The 22,034-nt window shown below is 42.9% G+C and overlaps 2 protein-coding genes across 5 annotated transcripts in view; both read left to right on the forward strand.

The window, feature by feature from the left end:
* Window positions 1-22,034, forward strand: part of FKTN (fukutin) — a 184,537-nt gene that overhangs the window by 81,661 nt on the left and 80,842 nt on the right. The window contains exon 11 of one of the 4 annotated variants that reach the window (XM_065947480.1): window positions 10,641-10,821. The exons of 2 other annotated variants lie outside the window; for them this stretch is intronic. In XM_065947480.1, coding sequence (XP_065803552.1) covers window positions 10,641-10,702 — 62 coding nt within the window. In that variant the 3' untranslated portion in view covers window positions 10,703-10,821. Of the gene's footprint in view, window positions 1-10,640; window positions 10,822-22,034 lie in introns of those variants that run through there. One more of the 4 variants, XM_065947481.1, reaches the window with a different exon arrangement.
* Window positions 10,801-17,097, forward strand: TAL2 (TAL bHLH transcription factor 2). The gene has a single exon (XM_065947483.1). The coding sequence runs from the start codon at window positions 10,801-10,803 to the stop codon at window positions 11,116-11,118; it is 318 nt and encodes a 105-aa protein (XP_065803555.1). The 3' UTR covers window positions 11,119-17,097.

The raw sequence follows: 22,034 nt of genomic DNA on the forward strand, positions 1-22,034 counted from the left end.
AGAGGAAGACATTCACACAATTCTCTCTAACAGATCAAATAGACCCAAACTCCCATGAATATAGAAGATCGATTTGATGGATGTATATAAAAAATTTTATTTTTCAAACAGAGGATATACCTCCTTTTCTGTTACCTATGGGTCATTTATGGAAGCTGATCATATGTTTTACCAAAGAGAAACTCTCAGTAAATATCCCAAAGCAAAAACAATACAAGATAGATCTTTGACTACACTAGAAGAAAATTAGAAATTAATAGCAAGTGGTTACCAAGAAAAAATACCACAATAAGGAAATTAAAAAAAAAAAAAAAAAAAAACTCTCCAAAAGAAAACTTAAACAACCCATGTTAGAGGTTAACGGCAAAGATAGTCAAGTGGAAGTACAGGATGACACCAAAGATGCATCAGAAGAAAATTCATAGCCTGAAGTGCTGTTCCTATTAAAAAGAATGTAAACTAATGGACAGTCTAAGAATGCGAAGTAGAGAAGGGACGAAATAAACACTGGCAAATGAAAAAAAGTAAAACTTAGATGTAGGAAATGGAGTAGTTCTTACTAGGAGGGAAAGGGGTGGGGGTGGGGCACGATGGCTAAAGAGGGGCCACTGTATTGTGACAGAGGGAAACTCAGCTTTTGATGGTGAGCACTCTCTACTTTTGGTAGTATCCAGGGAAACCTGGCGTGCTGCAGTCGATGGAGTCATAAAGAGTCGGACATGACTGAGCGACTGAACTGGACTGAACTGAACTGAAGTTAAAATGTATTATTGTACACATGAAGCTTATATAGTGTTATAAACCAGTTACACCCATTCTTAAAAGAAGATGGAACCTAGGAAGTCCAAAAAAATTTAAAAGAGATAGTATAAATTAATACATTAGAAAATGAGAAAAATGATGAATGACAGAGGTAGTTTTTTAAAAGAAAAATGGACAAGCTCTGCAAAGCTAATAAAGAAGAGAGAAGTCATAAACATCTAATATAAGGAATGAGAAAGGTGATAAAGTAAATACTGAGATATTTTTGAGAACTTTGAATAACTGTATATAACACTTTATTAATGAATGTGAAAATGTCAAAGTTTTCTATGTCAAAGTACCAAAGTTAACTTGAAAGGTAGCACACTTGAAGGAAGAAAACCTATCTGGGATTGACTAGTAATTTCTATTACTGTCAAGAACCAGCTAATTCATGTGATGAATAAACTGATGGAAGCTTAACAGTAAATGGATGGAAGGAGAGCTGGATGTATAACTGGATAAGTGGAGAAAAAGATGGATGCGTTGGGGCCTGGATAGTGCAGAATTAGGAACTGGGAAGGAGTTAAGATGAACAGGGAAGAAGAGAGTTTTAAGACTGGATAGAGCTGATGCTTGACCTTCAGCCAAAATGACCTTAGCCCACAATCACCTGGGCTAACCGGAATCCCTTCTGAAAACCTCAGTTTGTTCTTTCCTGAAGCTGACATCCCCAGCACACAGGACTAGAGATCCAGCATCACAGGCTAATCCAGACAGATCAATTAAGCCAGCAGAATCAGAGAGGCTAACAAAGCCCGAGCCCTCCTAACGACCTCGTTCTCTCCCCAGCCCCCTAGTCCCTCCCCAGGACCCTGTCCCCACCTCCCTCCTGCAGGTGCAGTCTCTCCAGGGGGCGGTGAGAGCCATGAATAGTAAGGGTCTTAGCTCAAGCACACAGAGGCGTTTAGCTGCCCAAGCCTAATCCCCCAATAATCGGATTATGTAAATTCCTACTTCAACCCGTTCCCCTGCAAGACCTCGCCCCTAAACTCTCCGCACTGTGGGACCAGGAGGGAAGACAGCACAGCGCGCTGAAGAATCACTGCTAATGGAATGCTGTACCAAGTGGTTTCCCCATTTCAAAAATTATAAAACCAGCAATAACATGGACTGCCCTCCCCTCCACTCCTGCATGTGTAACTCCTACCCAGCATCTCCCACTCTTGTACCCGGGTGACCCAGGCCCCTGCCTTGGGTTCTGTGCTTTAGATGGCCCTGCCCTGCTCTGGCCCCCCTCCTGTGCCCACCATTTACCTGCCCATTTCCCACATTCTAGACCACACTCAGGGTAGCAGGGACCCCTGAATTTAGATCACACTCTGTATCCAGAACCCCAGCATTTCTGCTCAAATGGCCTTGAGTCCATTGTCAGAACCTACACAGGCCTTTTCCTTAGGTCCATGTGGGCTGGGAGTCCTCGTTATATACCAGGCCCCTCACAGAGCAGGACAGCTTGAGGTGGGAAGAGAAAAGGGATGGGTATGGGTCAGGAGTCTCCATTTGTGCCCTTGTCCTGGGTCCACAAATGTCAGAGGCAGCCCTGCCTCAAGGCCTAGTTTAAATGTCATCCTTCCCACGAGCAATTGCTGATCCTCTGGCTAGAATCTTTGCCTCCCTACCTCCAATTTTGTACTCTCTGGCACTCAGGACTGCCTGCCTTGTATTTGGTCATTTTTGTCATGTCCTCTTCCTCCCAAAGACTGTGAACTAACTCCATGAAGGCAGATATAGAACTTTCTTAACTTTCCTGCCCTCTGAGAACCTAGCAATTTGGGCAATAGCTTTCTTATTTATAATAAGAACTGTATTCTTTTTTTTTTTTTTTGAAGAGGGGGGCAAACAACCCCCAAATCTCAGTGGCTTACAACAGCAAAGATTTATTCCTGTCTCATGTTATGAGGGCTGGGGTTGGCTATGGGTTTGTTTCTTCAGAGAGCAACCCCCAACATGACTTTCTCATGACTGAGCTCAATCAGCAATCACTCTTAAAGCTTCTACTCCATTACCAGCAAGTCAAGTCCATTCATATTTCATTGTCTGATGCAAGTCATATGGTCAAGCCTGGAAGAAGCAAGCTGTCTCTTTACCTAAATTACCTACAGGGAAGCACTGCCAGTCACATGACAATCCTCTCACAAGGAGGGGAGCCAGCAGTTATAACAATAATGTGATTAATCAGTAAAATTTGCGTTAGTCTGACTGTGTGCTAGGCCCAGTGCTAAATTCTTTACCTGTTTTTTCTCATTTAGTCCTCACGACCCTATTATTGTCCCCATTTTACAGATGAGGAAATTGAGGTAGGGAGAAGTTACATGATTTGCCTACGGTCATATATATGGGTAGATAGGGGATTTCAACCGGGTAATGCAAGTCCAGTCCTTTGCTCCTATCCACTAAGCATTAGTGCATCTGTGAATTTATTGTGCCAAATCCTATGCTGGTACCTTCAGAGAGTATGATACCTAGAAGTTTGATTTATCAACCAGGATTTGAAGAATGCCTATTCAGTGGGACTGGGGAGACAGACAAAACAAATAAGTAACATATTATTACTACATAGGGGTGAGTGCTAAGGAGAAAAATAAAGCAGAGTAGGAAGATGCAGAGCCCTGTGTGTGTGAAGGTGCAGTTTTAGACCTTGTGGTCAGAGAATCTTCATTGAGAAGACCTGAGCAATGACCTGAAGAATTTTAGCTCCTTGAGGTCAGACATTTGTGTCTGCTTTGTTTGAACCCCAGTGCCTGTAATAGGCAGTGGCTCATAGTATAGTAGACACTCAGTATTAATAATTTCTGAAGGAATCAAAGGAGGTGAGGGAGGGGACTACTTGGATTTTGAGGGAAGAGTGTTGCAGACAGTGGAAGCAGAGACCCTGAGACAGGAGGGTGCCTGGAATGTTCATGAAACTACAGAGGTCAGAGTGGCTAGAGCTGAGTACACTTCTTCAGCTTCTTCTCAGGCAGAGAAGGAATAGACAAGTCAGGTAAAGAGTATCTGGGAGCCAATGTTAAGACTTCAGCTTAATTCTGAGTGAAATGGGGAGCCAGAGGAGGGTTTTGAGTGAGAAGCAACAGGAACCTGACTTGGGTTTTCAAAGGATCATTCTGGGTGATGCTGGAGAATAGATGGAAAGAGGAAAGTACAGAAGTAGGAAGACCAATGAGGAGGCACTCTGGAACATGGGATGAATAAGTCTGGAAATCTGTCCAGTGCGGTGATTGTTAAACTTCTCTGTGCATGTTAATCTCCTGGGACACTTAGTAAAAAGGCAGATTTCTAACCTTATCCCCAGAAAACCTGATCTGGTGGTCTTGGCTGTGGCTGTTGAGGTCTATACCTTACCTCACCCATGATTTTGGAGTAAGTGGTTCTTGAACTACAGTTGGAGACTCACTGGGGCTTAATTAACTGATATCTGATGAGTTAACCGCGGGGCACGCACTTCCGGAGGTTTTAGACAGTGTAGAAAAGGGTTGGTAAGTTGCACTCCGCCCTCCGGGGTATGCTGTAGCCCGGGTGAGTGTCAGGACCCCCTCGCGTCCCCAAAGGTTACACAAAGCTGGCTTCTCCTTCCGCCTCTGATCGGTTTCTAGGACACAGGGAGACTGGTCCCGGGAAGCGGGGATGTGGGGGTGGAGGGTGGGCATGGGAGGGACCTGCAGGAGTCCAGGGCGGGGAAGGGGCCCCGTGGGTCCCCAGACAAAAGGCGATGTCTATAAATGCAGTGGCGGAGGCGCAGCGCCCAGGCGAGGGCGACAACTGCGGCGCGGGAGAGGAGGTGCGTGGACTCCAAGAGGGTTGGGGGCGCTGCTCGGTTTGGGCGCCAGCGAGTCTCTGGCTCAGTTCCCCAGTCCGAGCCGCACTGGCCGCGGAGGGCAGGGGTGTGGTGGCTTGGTGGCAGTCACTAAGGGGACTCGGTGAGAAGACCTGGGGATTTTCCGCGGAGCAGGGGCCGTGGTGCAGCTCGGGGGGAGCCTGGCGGGTACCTAGCGCGTGTCGGCGGGGCTGCGGAGCCTTGATGTGTGATGTCGCAGACACCCAGGAGCGTCTCCCAGGGCCGTCTTGGCAGCTTCTGAGCTGGGGTGAGCGACTCCTGGATACCTGGCAGGTGCGAAACTTTGATGTTTCTCCAGAATGCCTGAACTGCAGGCAAAGGGGAGCAAGAATTAGAAAAAGAAAAAGGGAAAAGCTGGGAAGTGAACCGGTCAAGGGCAGCAGGTTGGGTCGGGTGGGCGTGGGCGGCGAAGGCAGGTGTAGAGCGCTGTTTTGAAACAGGTGGCCCTCCCGGTGCACCCGGAGCCCACCCAAAGATCCGCATTCACAGTCAATGTACTTGTTTAGAATATCAACATGCAGAGGTGTCTGGTGAACAAGTAATTGCATAATAGCATGTATTGTGATTTTTTTTTAATAGAGGATATATTATATAAACACACCCCAAACTGGCTACTGCTGGGGAGTGAGTTTGAATAGGCAGATGGATAAGGGAGGGGAACTTTTTTTGCTTTATCGCTTGTGTACTGCTTGGGTTTTTTCCCTCCTTTGAGTTAGCCTGTGTTACTTCTATAGCAACTTCTAAAGGCAAGCCTGTGCCTGGTGTGTAAGGTTAGGCACCTTCCCCAAACCCAACTGTACAAACTGCCCTTCTCTACCGTCCTTCTGTGCCATGTTTTACTTTTCAAAGAGAGATGAAAGAAGAGAGAAATACGCAGGACCAAGTGCCAGGGAGAGAAGTTTGACATCTTACGAGAAAAGAGCAGTGTGAGCCTGAATGCCTGGCACAGGCCACTGTAGGAACGTTAGCTGTCTGTACTTCTGTGCTGCCGTCTTTCTAGCTGACCTGGGCTCCATGTCCAGAAAACACCCACACAAGAAAGCAGCAGCACGTGTCGCAGGTAGTGGTCACCTTCTCAGGGGGCATAATGTTGTTCTTTTCTCCAGTAACCTGTTACCTTCTGTGGTAACAGGTTATAAACAGAAGTTTGTGCTCATCTGTATTCCTGTTCAATTTACTGTGACATTCCTCCTATCCAGGCATTCTTAACCTTTGGCCCATGACACCTACCCACCCAGGTGTGTGTGGATAAAACTCAGGGGGTTCTAAATTACATCTTTTTATCTACTAACCTTTCATCTAAATTGAATATTTGCTTTATTTATGAATGTTTATGTAGTTTATTATGAATAAACTACAGTGGCAGTAGCAGTGCTGATGCCTTTGTCATCAATAGAAATCATAGACACTTTCAACTCTTGTTACAGATGTTGCTGGTCTTCTGAAGAAATCACTTACCAATCACCAGTTAGAAATGATGGTGGCAAATCTAATTATTTAATGTGTTAAAAGTGAAGCATAGGTTTTATTGTTTTGCATTTTAGAGTTATTCTAATACCTATGAAGTATAACTGGTTATTTTATGTGTCTATGTATTTTAACTCATGCCTTTTAACTTCTTATTCTGAGAAGACTTTTGCCTTTATGTATTTGAAATAATTGTTCTGAGATGAAATCTGTCCCTGGGCTTCCCTGGCCCCGACTCAGCCAGCGTCAGTGGTGACTCAGGCTTGGGACACAGGCTCTGCCACATTGGGCTATGTGACCTGGGACAAAGAACTGCACCTCTGTTTCAACATCTGTCTGATGCTGTCTGATTCTGTGGCATCTGGAGTATTTTTGAAGCTCTTAAAGTACTCTGAATCAAGATTTGCAGCGATCAATACTTGCAACAGGAAAAACACTAAATGCCATTTTCCTTTGATTTAATAAATACTTTAATAACTTTCCAGTGACCTCTGCTTTGAGTTTTTCCAGCTTGTTGAATCACTGATTTTTGTTTCCCAGTGTGGAGAAGGAGAGGAACACACCTGAGGATAAATCAACAAGTAATTACCAAGCACCTCCTGGAATGGCAAGGCTGCGATTCAGAGGCCTGCTTTCTCGCCCCCCGTTTCTGCTGCTCACAGTAGGACGGAGCTGCCTCAGAAGAGAACCCAGTTAGTTCATCCTGGCTAATCTTCTCTTCCCAGCTTGAAAAGGACCCTCCCATGGGACTAGTGAATAAGCTAAAGCCTCTTTTGACAAGAGAAGCTTAAAAGTAACTTTACTCCTACAGTCCTGGCTGCAAAGCAGCCTGTTTCAATGTGAGCAAAACTGGATAGTCTTAAAAATTCCCTTGATTTAGGTTCACACTTTCATATTTTAGGTATAGTTGGGAACAGGTCCGACAATGCTCATTGTAGATACAAAGGCCAGGTTAGACCCCGGTTCGATTCCTGGGTCAGAAAGGTCCACTGGAGAAGGGATAGGCTACCCACTCCAGTATTCTTGGGCTTCCCTGGCGACTTAGCTGGTAAAGGATCCACCTGCAATGTGAGAGACCTGAGTTCGATCCCTGGGTTGGGAAGATCCCTTGGAGAAGGGATAGGCTACCCACTCCAGTATTCTGGCCCAGAGAATTCCATGGACTGTATAGTCCATGGGGTCGCAAAGAGCCAGACATGACTGAGTGACTTTAACTTTAGTAGATAAAAGGCAAAGGCAGGGCATTGTGGCATTTCAGCACAGAAAGAGGCCTTGGGTATCACCCCCTTCAGATTGGAAGTCCCCTGGATTGCCTGAGTTAGGTGCTATTTCTCTGCTCCTACAGACCCTGGGCTTCCCATCTATGTCATAGGGCAGAGGTTCCTCAGTGTCCAGCAGCCAGTGGAGTGTCTGGCGCATAGGGTCAGTAATTGTTGATAGTAAAGTTTGGAGTACATGTGACTGTATTGGATCATGGATCCAACCGGGGTGTCTCTACAGAGATAGAGGAAGTAAAACTAAGTGGCTGATGGAGAAAGCCAGAGGGGGCCTGAGGTCAGCCAGTGAACTTGAGCTGCCATGATTCTGCTCACCACTGGCTTCTCAGCACAGCACTGGCCTCTCCTACCCAGGCAGAAACAGGAAAGTCAACAAGAACCGCATGGGGAAATGTCCTAGGGGCATATATCCTTCTAGCTGATATTTTACGTAATATTAATAGTTTGTCATTCTTAATCCCCTAAATACTGCTTCCTTCTTAAACATAGTTTTCCTAGGTCTCAGAGCTCCTGTTTGGAGAGTAAGGCAATGTTCTTAGCATTAGCCACACATGGAGATCATGTGAGGGGTGCACTGTTGATACCTCACTTCAGGAAAAAACTTGCAGTTCAGCTGCAAGGAGTGCAATTAGCTGACAGTCATCAGTAGCAGTGCTGATGGGACTCAGGACTGGGCCTCCGTTCTTCAGGTAGCCCCCAGCCTATGAGTGAGCATGGCAGCATTGCCAGGACCTGGCAATTCTTGCCCAATAGGGCCTCTTTTACAAACTTTTTGCCCCAGAGCTCCCTGTTGGGTTGGCTGCCACTTTTCCAGCTCTGTATTACAGCCTAAGGCTCTTCTGACCAGTCCTGCAGCCTCCCTGCTTTGATTTTGCAAGTGTCAGACGTGCATTGCAGTCTGAAGACATTCTTGGTCCAAGTCTTTCTTTTCTTTTTTCATCTTTCACGGGCCTTAACTCCCAATAAACTGCTAGTTTGACATCCAACTCCAGCTTGGCATCTGCTTCCTGGAGGACCAAGCTGATCCACCTGGGAAGTTTTAAAAAAATACCAATGCCCCCAGAAACTTTTATTAAATTGGTTTGCGGTGCACCCTAGGTGAATCCAATAAGCAGCCCAAGTCAAGGGCCACTGGAATAGAAGAAAAAGTTCTGGAGCAGAAGTTCCAAGTTTATTAAGTTAGAAAAGGATCTGCTCTCTCAGAAGTCACTAGAGCTTCAACAAATCACTTCTTTGGTCCTTTTCAAATAAAATGGGCCCGCCCCTTCATACCATAGGTACCAATCGGTAGCCCTCCAACTCCTTCCTGCAGTGGTGGGCCGTTAGCACAAACAACAGTGATGGAAGGAAGCTGGCAGTTTGAGAGGCACCTGCCAACTTCCTGATATTCCATACGTTGCTTGTCTGTAACCCATGTCAGATACTCAGTGTTCACCTGCAGACTCATATCCTTGTGTGTGCATGCATGCGTGCTCAGTCAGTCATTTCTGATTCTTTGTGACGCTATGGACTACAGCCCACCAGGCTCTTCTGTCCATGGGATTCTCCAGAGAAGAATACTGGAGTGGATTGCCATCCCCTCCTCCAGGGGATCTTTCTGACCCAGAGATCAAATCTGAGTTTCCGACATCTCTTGCATTGCGGGCAGATTTCTTTACCAATGAGCCACTGGGGAAGCCCCTCATATCCTCAGAAAAGCCTAAATAAAAGTAGAAGAAAGGTTGAACTTAGGGAAAAGTTCAGCAGCGTTGACCTGATCATTTTGGTATTGACATGATCCTTTGACACTTTTCTCTAGTCAGCAAGCGTCTCTCTAGATTTGGCCCTTAGTGTGTGGAATCTTGTCCTGTGGTTCTTAAGTATTTCTTTTGTATGTGCCACCTTCTCCATCAGGCCATCCAATAAGCTCCTTGAGCACAAGTATCCCACCCAGCCAAGTCCACAAACCCAGCTAGCAGAGCAGACCTAGCACAGAGCAGGTCTACAGGAAGGTTTAAAATAAAGGAACAAAGGTAGCAAGAGCCAAGAGGTTGTATAACCAGACTTGCCATAGAAAAACAAGATATTACCTTTACCCCAGTATTCACAATTCAGTATTTCACAAGTCATTTCTATTTATAAACATTTTTGTTGTATTTACTCCTCAACACTTTTATAGCCATTACTGTTGTGTCAGGCACTGTTGAAAGTGATTTACAAATATTAAACTTATTTAATTCTCCTAATAGCCTTTGTCTACCAGCAGTGGCTGCAGGAATTCAGCAAGGGAAGGATATGGGAGGCTCTGGGATGGCCTGGAAGGGTTTGTAGGAATGGAAAAGAGGATTTAATCTGCTCTTTAAAGATTGTGTAGAAATAGGCAAGAAGTCAGTGAGGAGGGAACTCATGGGACAGATAGGTATGGGATTGAGAATAGTTACTACTCTTTGGGTCGGGGGTGGTGGTGTGGGGAACAGGAAGGGACCCTCTGCCCAGGTTGCTGAGACTGGGGCAGGTGGCAAGCCGATAGCTATGAGCCAAGGGTACCAAACGTCTGGTGCTGGGTTTTGGCCTATTTCCTGATGTGCCATAAACATTCCCATTGATGTATGTTAATCCAAGCCACCTGAACAAAGGGGCCCGTGCCTCTCAGAGGAAAAAATGGCACGATTAGGATTGGCAATACGTGATAATAATCACCTCGCCTACGGCTGGAAAGATCATCCAAATTCACCCTTGGGGAGCCTGGCTATCTCTGCAGCATCCGTGTCAAATTGTCGCCCCTCACCTACTCCTTTCCTTTGTTCGTCATGCTAAATAACCCCATTGCTATTCTTCATACAACTGAGCTTCAAGACTCTTCATCACCCTGTTCATCCTCCTCTAACTGTGCTCTAGCCTAGACATTTTAGCTCTTACATAGTGCGCCCAATCCTGCAGATAAAGTCGACCCGCCAAGAGAGTTGTGCTGTCACCTTCTTCATTCCAGATGTCATGTTGTAAATGAAACCTAGGATCGCAGCCCCCTCCCCCCTTTTAAAGAGTCTAAATTCAACTCCCTATTAACAAATATATGTTTTATTCACATGTGTACTCAGTCCTACACTGTGCCTGATTCTGAACACTTAGGAAGAGTTGGTTATAAAAGAAGTAATGGGAGTCTTAGTATAAAACCACCATTTTACCTGGAGGCTGCGAAACAACCAGGGTGAGAAAAGCTGACAGGAGGTGTTCTCACCCTGCCCTTTCTTCTGCCACATTTTCTTCTCTTGTCACAGGAAGATCCACAACACCTGGAAATGAGGCAGCACATCCCCTAAGATCTGGGTGGAGAAGATGAACAACTTAAGCTCCTGGCAGGACATAGGCTACCCAGCAGGCCTCTGACAAGGTGCTGGCCCCCAGGCCCTTTCTCTTTCCTGTCTTGGGAACTCCAACATGACCAGAAAGATCTTCACAAACACCAGGGAGCGGTGGAGGCAGCAGAACGTCAACAGCGCCTTTGCCAAGCTGAGGAAGCTCATCCCCACTCACCCTCCGGACAAGAAGCTGAGCAAAAATGAAACACTTCGCCTGGCCATGAGGTATATCAACTTCTTGGTGAAGGTCTTGGGAGAGCAGAGCCTACAGCAAACAGGAGTGGCTGCTCCAGGAAACATTCTGGGCCTCTTCCCCCAAGGACCCCACCTGCCAGACAGGACTCTCCTTGGTGACTACCAGGTTCCATCACCCGGCTCAAGCCACCACATTCCGTAATAGTGGGGCTCTGGCTGTTGTGACCCCAGACAACACTGGTTCAGAAGTCACTAGCTGTCAACAGCCTTTTTGCAAGTACCAGAGTCAGCATGGTAAATAATTTGTGAGGCATGAATTCAAGCTTCATAGGAGGTGTCTCAGGGTCAGCTGCAGAATGCTAAAAGGAGGCCACAAGGGAGGTGGCCGTACATCCCCTTCCCTTGGGGCTTCAGGCAGAGCAGCCTGTATCTGTCGATTTTATAAATCCAGGTTCCTGCATAAGATGCTGTTTTGGGGGGAAAAAAAGACCCTTACGTCAAAAACTGGTTTGAAAATCACTGCTTTACTTAATATGTTTTCGGTTGTAAGAAGAGTTTCCTCATAATGGATCGCAAATGGACAAGTAGAAAATGCTACCCTCCAAACATATTTTAAAGTTCGTTCTGAAAAATGAGGCATATTTGATCAAGGGTGAACAGCATAAGACAAATGAAAAGATAGCCCTTGCAGAAACCAACCTGGAGACTTGTGGGGAATCTATGGATAAAAGACCCTTCTGACACATGAGGACCACAAGAAGGCAGCAGATACGTGCAGGAGAGCTCTACATCCTCTATCTCTATGGAAATGTGAGGTGTCACTTGCATTGGACCACAAGTATATGTGTTATCGCTTAAGACAAATGGTGGATTATACCTATGAGAGGAAAGGATGTGATAATTTGTGAGAGTTCATGGTTTTCTTATGAAAAGCAATTAACTAAAATAGTTTTCCTAATCCTTTAGTTTCACATGTCAGGTATTGAAAACTTTTAATTCAGCATTAGTTCCTGATGATTTAAGACCTGTAAAATTCAAATAGAATGATGAAAATCTAAATATTACCATTTAACAGCTCATTTAACAGAGAGCTTAACAAAAGATTTAGAGTAGACAATAGGATTGTAATACCAGACTCTAATGAATTGATGGATGAGTGATTTGTTTTCCCTGCTGAGGAGCATTAGCACTGGGAAGGGTGGTGCCCACAAAAGAATGAACGGCGTGGATCTGGCAGAACTCACAACTGTATGCCACTGTGATGATGCTTGGATTCAAAAATGAATCCCATAGTTAAGCACAGAATACAAATAATGTCATTTGATTGTCTCTGGAACATTTTATTTCCCAAAGTTCTTGACAGAACATTAGTTTTAAAACCTTCTGAACTACAGGAAGGAAATTGATAGGCTTGAGATTATGTATACACAATAGAGGAATTTAAATTTTCTGCCACTCTGGAAAGAAGATACTCAATTTATGAAAGGCTGAAATGAGCCTCTTTGGTTTGGTGATGAGAAGAAATCTGGATGAGGCATTCTCAAAATAGCGAGTTCATAATGTCATTAAACTCGCCACAGCATTCACACATATGGCACGATACATTTATCAAAATAATGCATTTGGGACTTCCCTGGTGGTAGTTAAGACTCTGCACTTCCAATGCAGGGGGCATGGGATTCCTGGTCAGGGTACTAAGATCCCACATTCCCTGTTAGTTAGTTAATTCAGTCACTCAGTCATGTCTGACTGTGACCCCATGGACTGCAGCATGCCAGGCTTCCCTGTCCATCAGTAACTCCCGGAGCTGACTCAAACTCATGTCCATCAAGTCGGTGATGCCATCCAACCATCTCATCCTCTGTCATCCCCTTCTCCTCCTGCCCTCAATCTTTCCCAGCATCAGAGTCTTTTCCATTGAGTCAGTTCTTCACATCAGGTGGATTGGAGCATCAAAGTATTGGAGCTTTAGCTTCAGCATCAGTCCTTCCAATGAATATTCAGGACTGATTTCCTTTAGGATTGACTGTTTGGATCTCAAGTTTTCTCCATCACCACAGTTCAAAAGCATCAGCTCTTCAGTGCTCAGGTTTTTTTATAGCCCAACTCTCACATCCATACATGACTACTGGAAAAATCATAACTTTGACTAGACACACCTTTGTTGGCAAAGTAATGTCTCTACTTTTTAATATGCTGTCTAAGTTGGTCATAGCTTTTCTTCCAAGGAGCAAGCATCTTTTAGTTTCATGGCTGCAGTTACCATCTGCAGTGATTTTGGAACCCAAGACAATGAAAAAAACAAAACAAAACAAAACATGCTGTGTAGCATGGCCAAAAAATAAAAATAGATAACAAGAATAATAAAATAATTTTTTAAAAAAGAAACAATGCATTTTTGTGTGTAGGTCCTTTCTTTAAACTGCATTCAATAGACATCCCCTCAGACCCAGAGTAGTCCAGAGAAACACATAAACACAGAAACCAGGGGATTCCCCCAAATTTGCATTTCTTTCTCTTGAGCTTTTGTGTTCTCATGAGCTTATGTGGACTTAAATTCATCCCCAAACTACTACGTGATAGCACATCTCAAAACTCTGGTGACGGCTGTCAATTGAGTAATATTGCTTATTCTCTCATCTGGCATTAAATCATATTAACACTTTTGACAGTCTTTTTGTATTGTGCTGTGCATCAGTCATATCTGACTCTTTACGACCCCATGGGCCATAGCCCATCAGGCTTCTCTCTCCATGGGGTTTTCCCAGCAAAAATACTGGAGTAGGTTGCTATGTCCTCCTCTGGGGGGTCTTCCCAGCTCAGGGATTGAACCTGGGTCTGTCTCCTGCATTGCCAGTGGATTCTTTACCACTGAGCCACAAGTAGCCTCATTTTGAACTGTAGCTGAGGAAGGCAGAGAAGACCTTTTTGTGTGAACATAGGATTTTACTGCTCTTCTCAGAGTGAGTGCACTTCTCTGCTGTTGGGGCCTTGTCTGCTGTGCACAAGGGGCTTTCCACTGAAATGTAACTGAGTGCCACTGAAAAGTCATGAGGAGATTGAGTATCATTCAATTAAATGAGGGGAACAGTTTTTTAAAGAAACTGCAGGAAATTCCTATGATAAGTGAATAAACATTTAATATATTACTTAATGTAATTCATCTCTTAAATTATTTCTTTTGCAAGTTGGGTCTTGGTCTGTCAAGTTGTATTAGGTTAAAGTGACTGTCAAAAGGAATTGTAGGTACCTGTGTACCAGAAGCTTGGCAAGGTACACATGAGACTGGAAGCTAATTCTAAACTCATTCCACAGCCTTCCTTGGTGTCCTGTATTTACAGCTTGGTGACTGCAGTAGTAAGAATTTATGGTTCAAATGAATTATAGTTCACCCATGGTACATCTCTTTATGGATCATCTGAACCCAACAGAAAAATTTAGACCGATTATATCATCTATGCTTCTCTATTACTTGTTCTGCTATGGACACCGCTGAAAGCTTCCAGAAACCAAGTATAACAGGTCCATTTATTTATATAGATCGTTAGATTGGCTAGTTCTACTCCTCACTTTACAGAGGAGATAACAGTCCAGAGGGTTTTGAAGTAACTTTGTAGAGGTCACATGGACAGCTAGTGGAAACCCAGGACATAGTGTAAGATCTCCTGACCTAGCATCCAGTCTATTCAGCCATGAAGGATTTTAGGATTGGAAATGGACAAGCATCTTATTACTAGGCTCATCTCTTTGCAATAATGTTCAGTGATCTTCTTCATATGCCTTTTAATTGAAATTGAATCAGTGTGCTTTGTAGAATGTGATTAGAGGTACCAACCAAAGATTTTATTTGTTGATGTTTTGTGAGTTTTTAATCATTGGTTCTAATTTGCTATTTAACTATTAATTTATTGAAAATAAATTATTTAAGGAAAGAAATCTTTTTTTTTTCTTTTTAGAAAATATTTCACAAATTTACTAAGCACAGCCTCCATCTCTCCACCCTCACAACGACTGTTCTGGCTTTGAACCCCACTCCTTCTGTTGTCTCTAGGCTAATAAAAACATAGCATTCCCTGATTAGCCCCTCCTTTTCCTTCACTTTTGCACAGCTTCCTAATTGTCTTTCTCAAATCACAACTACAGCCATCCCCAGCTATCAAACCTTCAGTGTCTCGTCCACCAGACTGAGACAGATATTGTATCCCAGCAAACCAGGCCCTCTGTAGCCTGGCTCAGTGTACCCTTCCTTTCACCTTCCACAATTGCCTGAATGTATCAGACGTGCTAAGGAAACTGCTTCACTAGATGGTCCCCCAAACACTCTCCACTCTTTGATACCTCCAGCTTTACTCTTGTGAGTCTCTCTGATTGCACTAAATTCCATTTTCTAAAATCCTTCAGGACTGATCTTAAATACCACTCCTTCAGGAATCTTGACTCATCTTAAACACCATCTTACATGAAGTCCTCCTAGATTTCCACCACTCAATATAATCTCTTCTTTTGTAGAATACTCATTGCTTTAAGAGCCTTGCTTCCTCTTCCCTGCATTACAGACATCTTGTGCATATTCTGTCCCCAGCAACAAGATCTCCTTGACGGCAGTGACAATTTATAACACTGAATCCTCACAACAACCCTGTCAGTGACTTTACTTTCAAAATGAGAAAACTAGGTCAAGACTGGCTCCATTAAGAATATTCCTCTAGCCTCTCTTAAAAGATAACATTGAAATGTAACTTGAAGGAATTCACCGGCAGTCCAGAGGTTAATACTCAACTTTTCACTGAGTAATGGCCTGGGTTCCATTCCTGGTCGAAGAACTAAGATCCCACAAGCCTCCCTGTGCAACCAAAAAAAAAAAAAAAAAAAAAGAAAAGAAAATGCAACTTTGCATCTTGAACAAGCTGAATTTCCCTGAGAAATACAAAGTCTAAAGCTCTTTTTAAAAGTTTGTTTCTCAAAATTTTCCTTTCAACAAGGCCTTTGCAGCACCTGCCTGATGAGGTTTCACCACCTAAGAATGGCTTGAGATGACCCAAACATATGTAAGTTATACACAACAGGCTTTGTCCTTAAGAGGCTAAAGGATGAAAGGAACCAGGAGAATGGACAGCTTAACTCCTGACCCATAGACCAAAGGTTAGCTGAAAGTCACATCCTTAAATAAAAAGGTCAAAGATAAGGAAGGAATCTAAGAGCTCAATGGCAATGCAAAGAGGGGGATTTAGAGTGGCAGGTGCTAGGAAGGAATGCCAAGGGGAGAGTGTGGCTAAAGGATTACAGGAAGCAAGGGTGTGGCCTCCTAAACACAGTCTCCCTTCTGCGACTGTTAGAGCTTACTATAAACTGGGAAACTTTCTGTTCTATTTCCTCTTTGTTGCTAATGACCTATCACTAGCATTAAAATCACTAGGTTTAAAAAAATTTTCTAGATTTTAAAAAGCACTAGATTTTTACATAAACCTTAGGTTTGTAATTTATCAAATAACGTTTAAGAATTTAATTTCCAGAGCTCCAGGGGGTAGTTGAACAAGGCAAGCTGTAGAATTGCCTTGTCTGGATAATTTTAAAAATTAGGCTTATCCAATATGTTCATACGCTTGAACCTAAGTAACTCTCGTTCTAGGAAGCTATCATAAAGAAGTAATCAGAATTATGGTCAAAGGATTATCTGTGTGGGTATCTATTTCAGAGTTATTTACAATGTAAGTAAAAATAAAATAAATTTATAACAGTAAGAGTCAGAGCCAAGATTTGCTGAACATATTTGCCTACAATATGCTAGGCACTGTGACAAGAGCTTCTAGCATATCAGCTCACCTAATCTTTATAACAATTTATATTCTTACTGTAATATCAATTATATGTTTTGTTCTTTTATTTCACAGATGACAAAACTGAAATTTAGGAGATGATGATTTTTCAAAGGATGAATTTTTTAAGTTTTTATTTTATATTAGAGTATAGTTGATTAATAATGTTGTATTAGCAATGGAATATTACTCAGCTATAAAAAGGAGTGCATTTGGGTCGATTCTAATGAGGTTGGTTAACCTAGAGCCTACTATACAGAGTGGAGTATATCAGAAATAGAAAGACAAATATCGTATATTAGTGCATATATATGAATCTATAAAGATGGTACCGATGAGCCTACTTGCAGGGCAGCAAAGGAGATACAGACATAAAGAACAGACCTTTGGTCACAGTGGGGGACGGGGAGGAGATGACTTGAGAGAATAGTATTGAAACATATACGTTACCATGTGTAAAATAGATAGCAAGTAGGAATTTGCTGTATGATGCAGGGAACCCAAAGCCAGTGCTGTGACAACCTAGAGGGGTGGGATGGGGAGCGAGATCTCAGAGGGAGGGGACATGTGCATGCCTGTGGCCGATTCATGTTGATATGTGGTAGAAACCAGCACAATATTGTAATTATCCTCTGATCAAAAATAAAATGAAAGTTAAATAATGTGTTAGTTTCAGGTGTACAACAAAGTGATTGTTATACATGCGTCTATTCTTTTTCAAATTCTTTCCCCACTTAGGTTATTACAGACTATTGAGCAGAGTTCCTGTGCTTATACGGTAGATCCTTGTTGGTTATTTATTTATTTATTTTTGGCTGCATCACATGACATGTGGACCTTCCCTGACCAGGGATCTCATGCTCCTTTCATCGAAAGTGTGGAGTCTTAACCACTGGCCCACCAGGGAAGTCTTGGTTATCTATTTGAAACATAGTAGTTTGCATATGTCAATCCCGAATTCCCAATCTATCCCTCTCCCCAACACTTCTCTCCTGGTGTAACCATAAATCAGTTCTCTAAGTCTGTGAGCCTGTTTCTGTTTTGTAAGTAAGTTCATTTGTATGATTTTTCTTTTTAGGTTTCCCATATAAGCAATTTCACATGATATTGGCCTTTCTCATCTGACTTACTTCACTTAGTATGATAACCTCCAAATCCATCTATGTTGCTGCAAATGGCATTATTTCATTCTTTTTAATGGCTGAGTAATATTCCGTCATATATATATATAATATATATATATTACCACATCTTTATTCATTCACCTGTGGATGGACATATAGATTGCTTCCATGTCTTGGCTATTGTATACAGTACTGAAGTGAACACTGGGGTGCATGTATCCTTGCAAACCGTGTTTTTCTCTGGGTGTATGCCTAGGAGTGGGATTGCTGGATCATATGGTAGTTCTATTTTTAGTTTCTTAAAGAACACCCATGATGTTCTCTATAGTGACTGTATAAATTTACATTCCCACCAATAATGTAGCAGGGTTTTCTTTTCTCCACACCATCTCTAGTTTTTGTAGACTTTTTGATGATGGTCATTCTGACTGGTATGAGAGACATCTCTTTATAGTTTTGATTTGCATTTCTCTAATAATTAGCCATGTTAAGCATATTTTCATGTGTCTCTTGGCCATCTGTATGTCTTCTTTGGAGAAATGTCTTTTTAGGTCCTCTGACCATTTTTTGATTGGGTTGTTTTGTTTTTTGAATATTGAGCTGCATGAGCTATTTGTAAACTTTGGAGATTAATCTGTTATCAGTCACATTATTTGCAAATATTTTCTCCCATTCCGTGGGTTGTCTTTTCGTTTTGTTTATGGTTTCCTTTGCTCTGCAGAAGCTTTTGAGCTTAATTGGGTCCCATTTGTTTATTTTTCTTTTTATTTCCATTACTCTAGGAGATGGCTCAGAAAAGATATTGCTGCAATTTATGTCAAAGGGTGTTCTGTCTATGTTTTCCTCTAGGAGTTTTATAGTATCTAGTCTTACCTTTAGATCTTTAATTCATTTTAAGGTTATTTTTGTGTATGGTGTTAAAGGATGTTCTAATTTCATTTTTTTAAATATGTGCCTGTCCAGTGTTTCCAGGACCATTTATTGAAGAGATCGTCTTTTCTTCATTGTATAGTTTTGCCCTCTTTGTTGTAGATTAATTGACCATAGATTTGACTATCGCCAAACCTATGTGGATATTCAGAGCACCTTGTCTAAGGATACCTTGCACTGCTGCCTGTTCTGCCACTCCATTATTTTATGTTAGAGGATGTGTGAACTGCAACTGTTTCCACCCACCGCCCAAGGGAGACACGGCCTGTCAGAGCTCATGAGCTTCTCAGGCCTTACTCCATCTACTTCTCACCTCTTTTCTCTGAATATCAGGCCTCCAGAACCCCAGATCACACTTAAGTTATTCACACGTTCACTTTGGCTTCTGGCAAATAGAAATTCTTTCCTTACCTGCCTCCCTAGACTAAATTTCTTCCCTAGGCTCCAGAGCCTCTGAAAGTAGCCTCGCACTGTCTTCCTTGTTCTTCTCTGAGAGGCTATATGACTCTAGGCTCCAGGAGAAAGGATGCTTCATCATAGAAATGGAGGATAGACATACTGGTGAAAAGAAAGGAGATAAAGCAGAAGAGAGACAGTTATTTGGACTAGAAAACTGCACTGTGTTTGGGTTTCAGGATACATCTACCTGGACACACGCCGTAAGAGAACTGAAGATGGCAGCTTGCAGGTGGGGACAGGAAATATAAATTCCTTGAGGAAGGGTTATTCATATTAATTGAGTGTCTGCTATGTGCCACACTTTTTATAAATGTCATCTTCAATACTTCTAACTACCATTTAGTGGAGGTATTTGCTTTAATTTATAGTCGGGGCAATTGTGGCTTTAAAGAGTCTAGGAGACTAACTTAAGATTCGTGCAATGAGCAAGCAGCAAGACAAGGCTCTGAATCCATATCTGCCTTTCAGCACAGGCCAAATCTCTCTGTGTTCTTCTACCTTGAAGAATAGAAACCCCTCATGGTTTCTAAGTGACTTAGGTTTATAAGTGGACTTCCTGGTGGCTCAGATGGTAAAGAATCTGCCAGCAATGCTGGAGACCCTGGTTTGATCCCTGGGTTGGGAAGATCCCCTGGAGAAGGGAATGGCTACCCAGTTCAGTATTCTTGCCTGGAGAACTCCATGGATAGAGGAACCTGGTGGGCTGTAGTCCATGGGGTTACAAAGAGTCAGACATGACTGAGCAACTAACACACACACACAGAGGAAGTAAGTGCCCACTGCAAGTAGACAATGATTGAGATGAATTTTTTTTTAAGTACAGAGTAATTTGATTGGTAATTTGGGTTTTCTATCCACAAGAATTCTATGATAGAGAATAAATTATCCAGAGGAAATGAAGGGGGTTCTGTTCCTATTATGTTGAACCCCACTTTAAATTATGTTGAACACCACTGCAGAAGATGTATCAACAGAAATGAGCCTCCTCTATCTGGCCTTTGATGTTCATCACATTGTAAGTCAGGTTTAAAAGAGGTTTCCTTTTACTCTCGTAGAGTTGGACACATTCAGATGCTTTCTGAGCATCATGTAAACTGGTGCAGAGGGTCAATCCCTAGCAAGTACAGGGATGTCGTCTCAGGACTCTTTCATCTTTAAGGGTAAAAAAATCTTTCTTCCAAGTAGGAAGGGTAGAAGAAATCACCTCCTGGAAATTCAAAATTTATCACACACATAGATTAGGGTCCTTCTTAGTTTTCAAAATAATGAAAATTTCATTTATACCCATAAAGTGTCTATAGCCAAGAAAGGTGCGCTCAAGTCAAAAAAATTCCCTGGCTTCCCCTATTTTAACAGTTTTGATTGCTGAGTTTTCCTCTTATGGTTTCTAAGCACACATCACCCACAGTCCTAAAACAACTACCATCACCCAGCTTTTTTGTTTGTTTTCTGGAAATAAAGGAAAAATACAGAAGTCCAATTCAGCAAGTACTGAAATCAAACATCCTCTGAACTTTGTTCCCAACAAGTAAACCCCTTATCAGTCTCTTGCAGAGATTCTAAAACGCTTATCTCGATAGACCCGATTATGGGGCTGACCCACTCTCAATGCTGAGTAGGAATCAAACGGGCATTCTCTTCTGTCAGCAAGCCCCGCTTTGCGATCCAGATAAATCAATTAATGGGATGCAGAGCTGCTGTCCTGCCTTTCTCTTCCCCATGCTTACCTCCCCCAGCTCCCTCGGACTTCTCAGTCCCCTGTTTAATACCATCTAAGAGTCCTTATTTACAAGAGGGCTTGTGCAGGTGCAAGCTTTCAGGCCAGCAGCCCAGGAGCAATTGTCCCCTCTGCCCTTCCAGCTCCAGGCTCCCCTCTTTGTGAGGCACTTTTCTTTTCTCTGCTTTTCAGACAGAAAAAAATGCCCCTCAGCAGCTCATCTAATCGGATTATGCTAATTTGTACTTCATGAACCTAAACAGCATAACTAGATCTGCAGAGAGCTAGGGCCAGGAAGAGAGGGACAACGACTTTGTCGGTAAACCTACCCCCCAAAAGTGCCAAAAGAAAGTACATCATGTGTTCAGTCACACAAAGCTGCTAGTCCAGGAAGCCCACCGAGCTCTTGACAACTGAGAGTGCCCAGTAGCCGGCTGTGTTCAAAATAGAAAAGGCAAGGCTGCACAGTGAAGGCCCGATGAGGACCACAATGGCAAGGCTGTTTGCCCCTGTTGTAAAGTAAGTTTCTTCTTCTTCCTTTCCAACTTACGCACATCTACCCTCTTGGCAACTCAATATATAAGGTTAGAAGCTGCAGCCAGGTGGCACAATTCAACAAATATTTATTGGCGCCTACTACCTCTTAAAGATGACATTTTGGTCCTGTCTTCCTTGAGTTGGGAGGTGCAAAAGTGTCTAACACTTAAAATGTGTTGCCTTCAAACTGTGCACTCTGGTAGAGAAAGATACTCTAGGTAAGGAACTCAGAAAACACCTCAATCAGGCACTTGCTATTCCTGCATTTGTTCTCTGCCTTGTGTTTGCTGACTCTGCTAGGAGCATCTTCTGGAATCTTCCACACCTGATTTTAAAAATAATTTATGTTCATTTAAGGCTTTATGTTTATTCAAAATATAGAAGTATATAATTTTCGTGATGGACAGTAAGATAAACAAAACTGGTGTTTTCAAGCCCATTTTCAAGTGTCAAAACTGCAGCTTAAGAAATGTTAAAGGAGTCAGTCCAAGGAGAATCCTCCAGTTAATGACTTGAGCTTCTGAGTCCAAATCCA

The sequence above is a fragment of the Muntiacus reevesi genome, chromosome 10, assembly GCF_963930625.1.
Source record: "Muntiacus reevesi chromosome 10, mMunRee1.1, whole genome shotgun sequence".
NCBI classification, from domain to species: Eukaryota; Metazoa; Chordata; class Mammalia; order Artiodactyla; family Cervidae; genus Muntiacus; species Muntiacus reevesi.

Excerpts from the sequence above, each read along its gene's own strand:
- TAL2 (XM_065947483.1), top strand. The coding sequence starts at position 10,801 with ATGACCAGAAAGATCTTCACAAACACCAGGGAGCGGTGGAGGCAGCAG.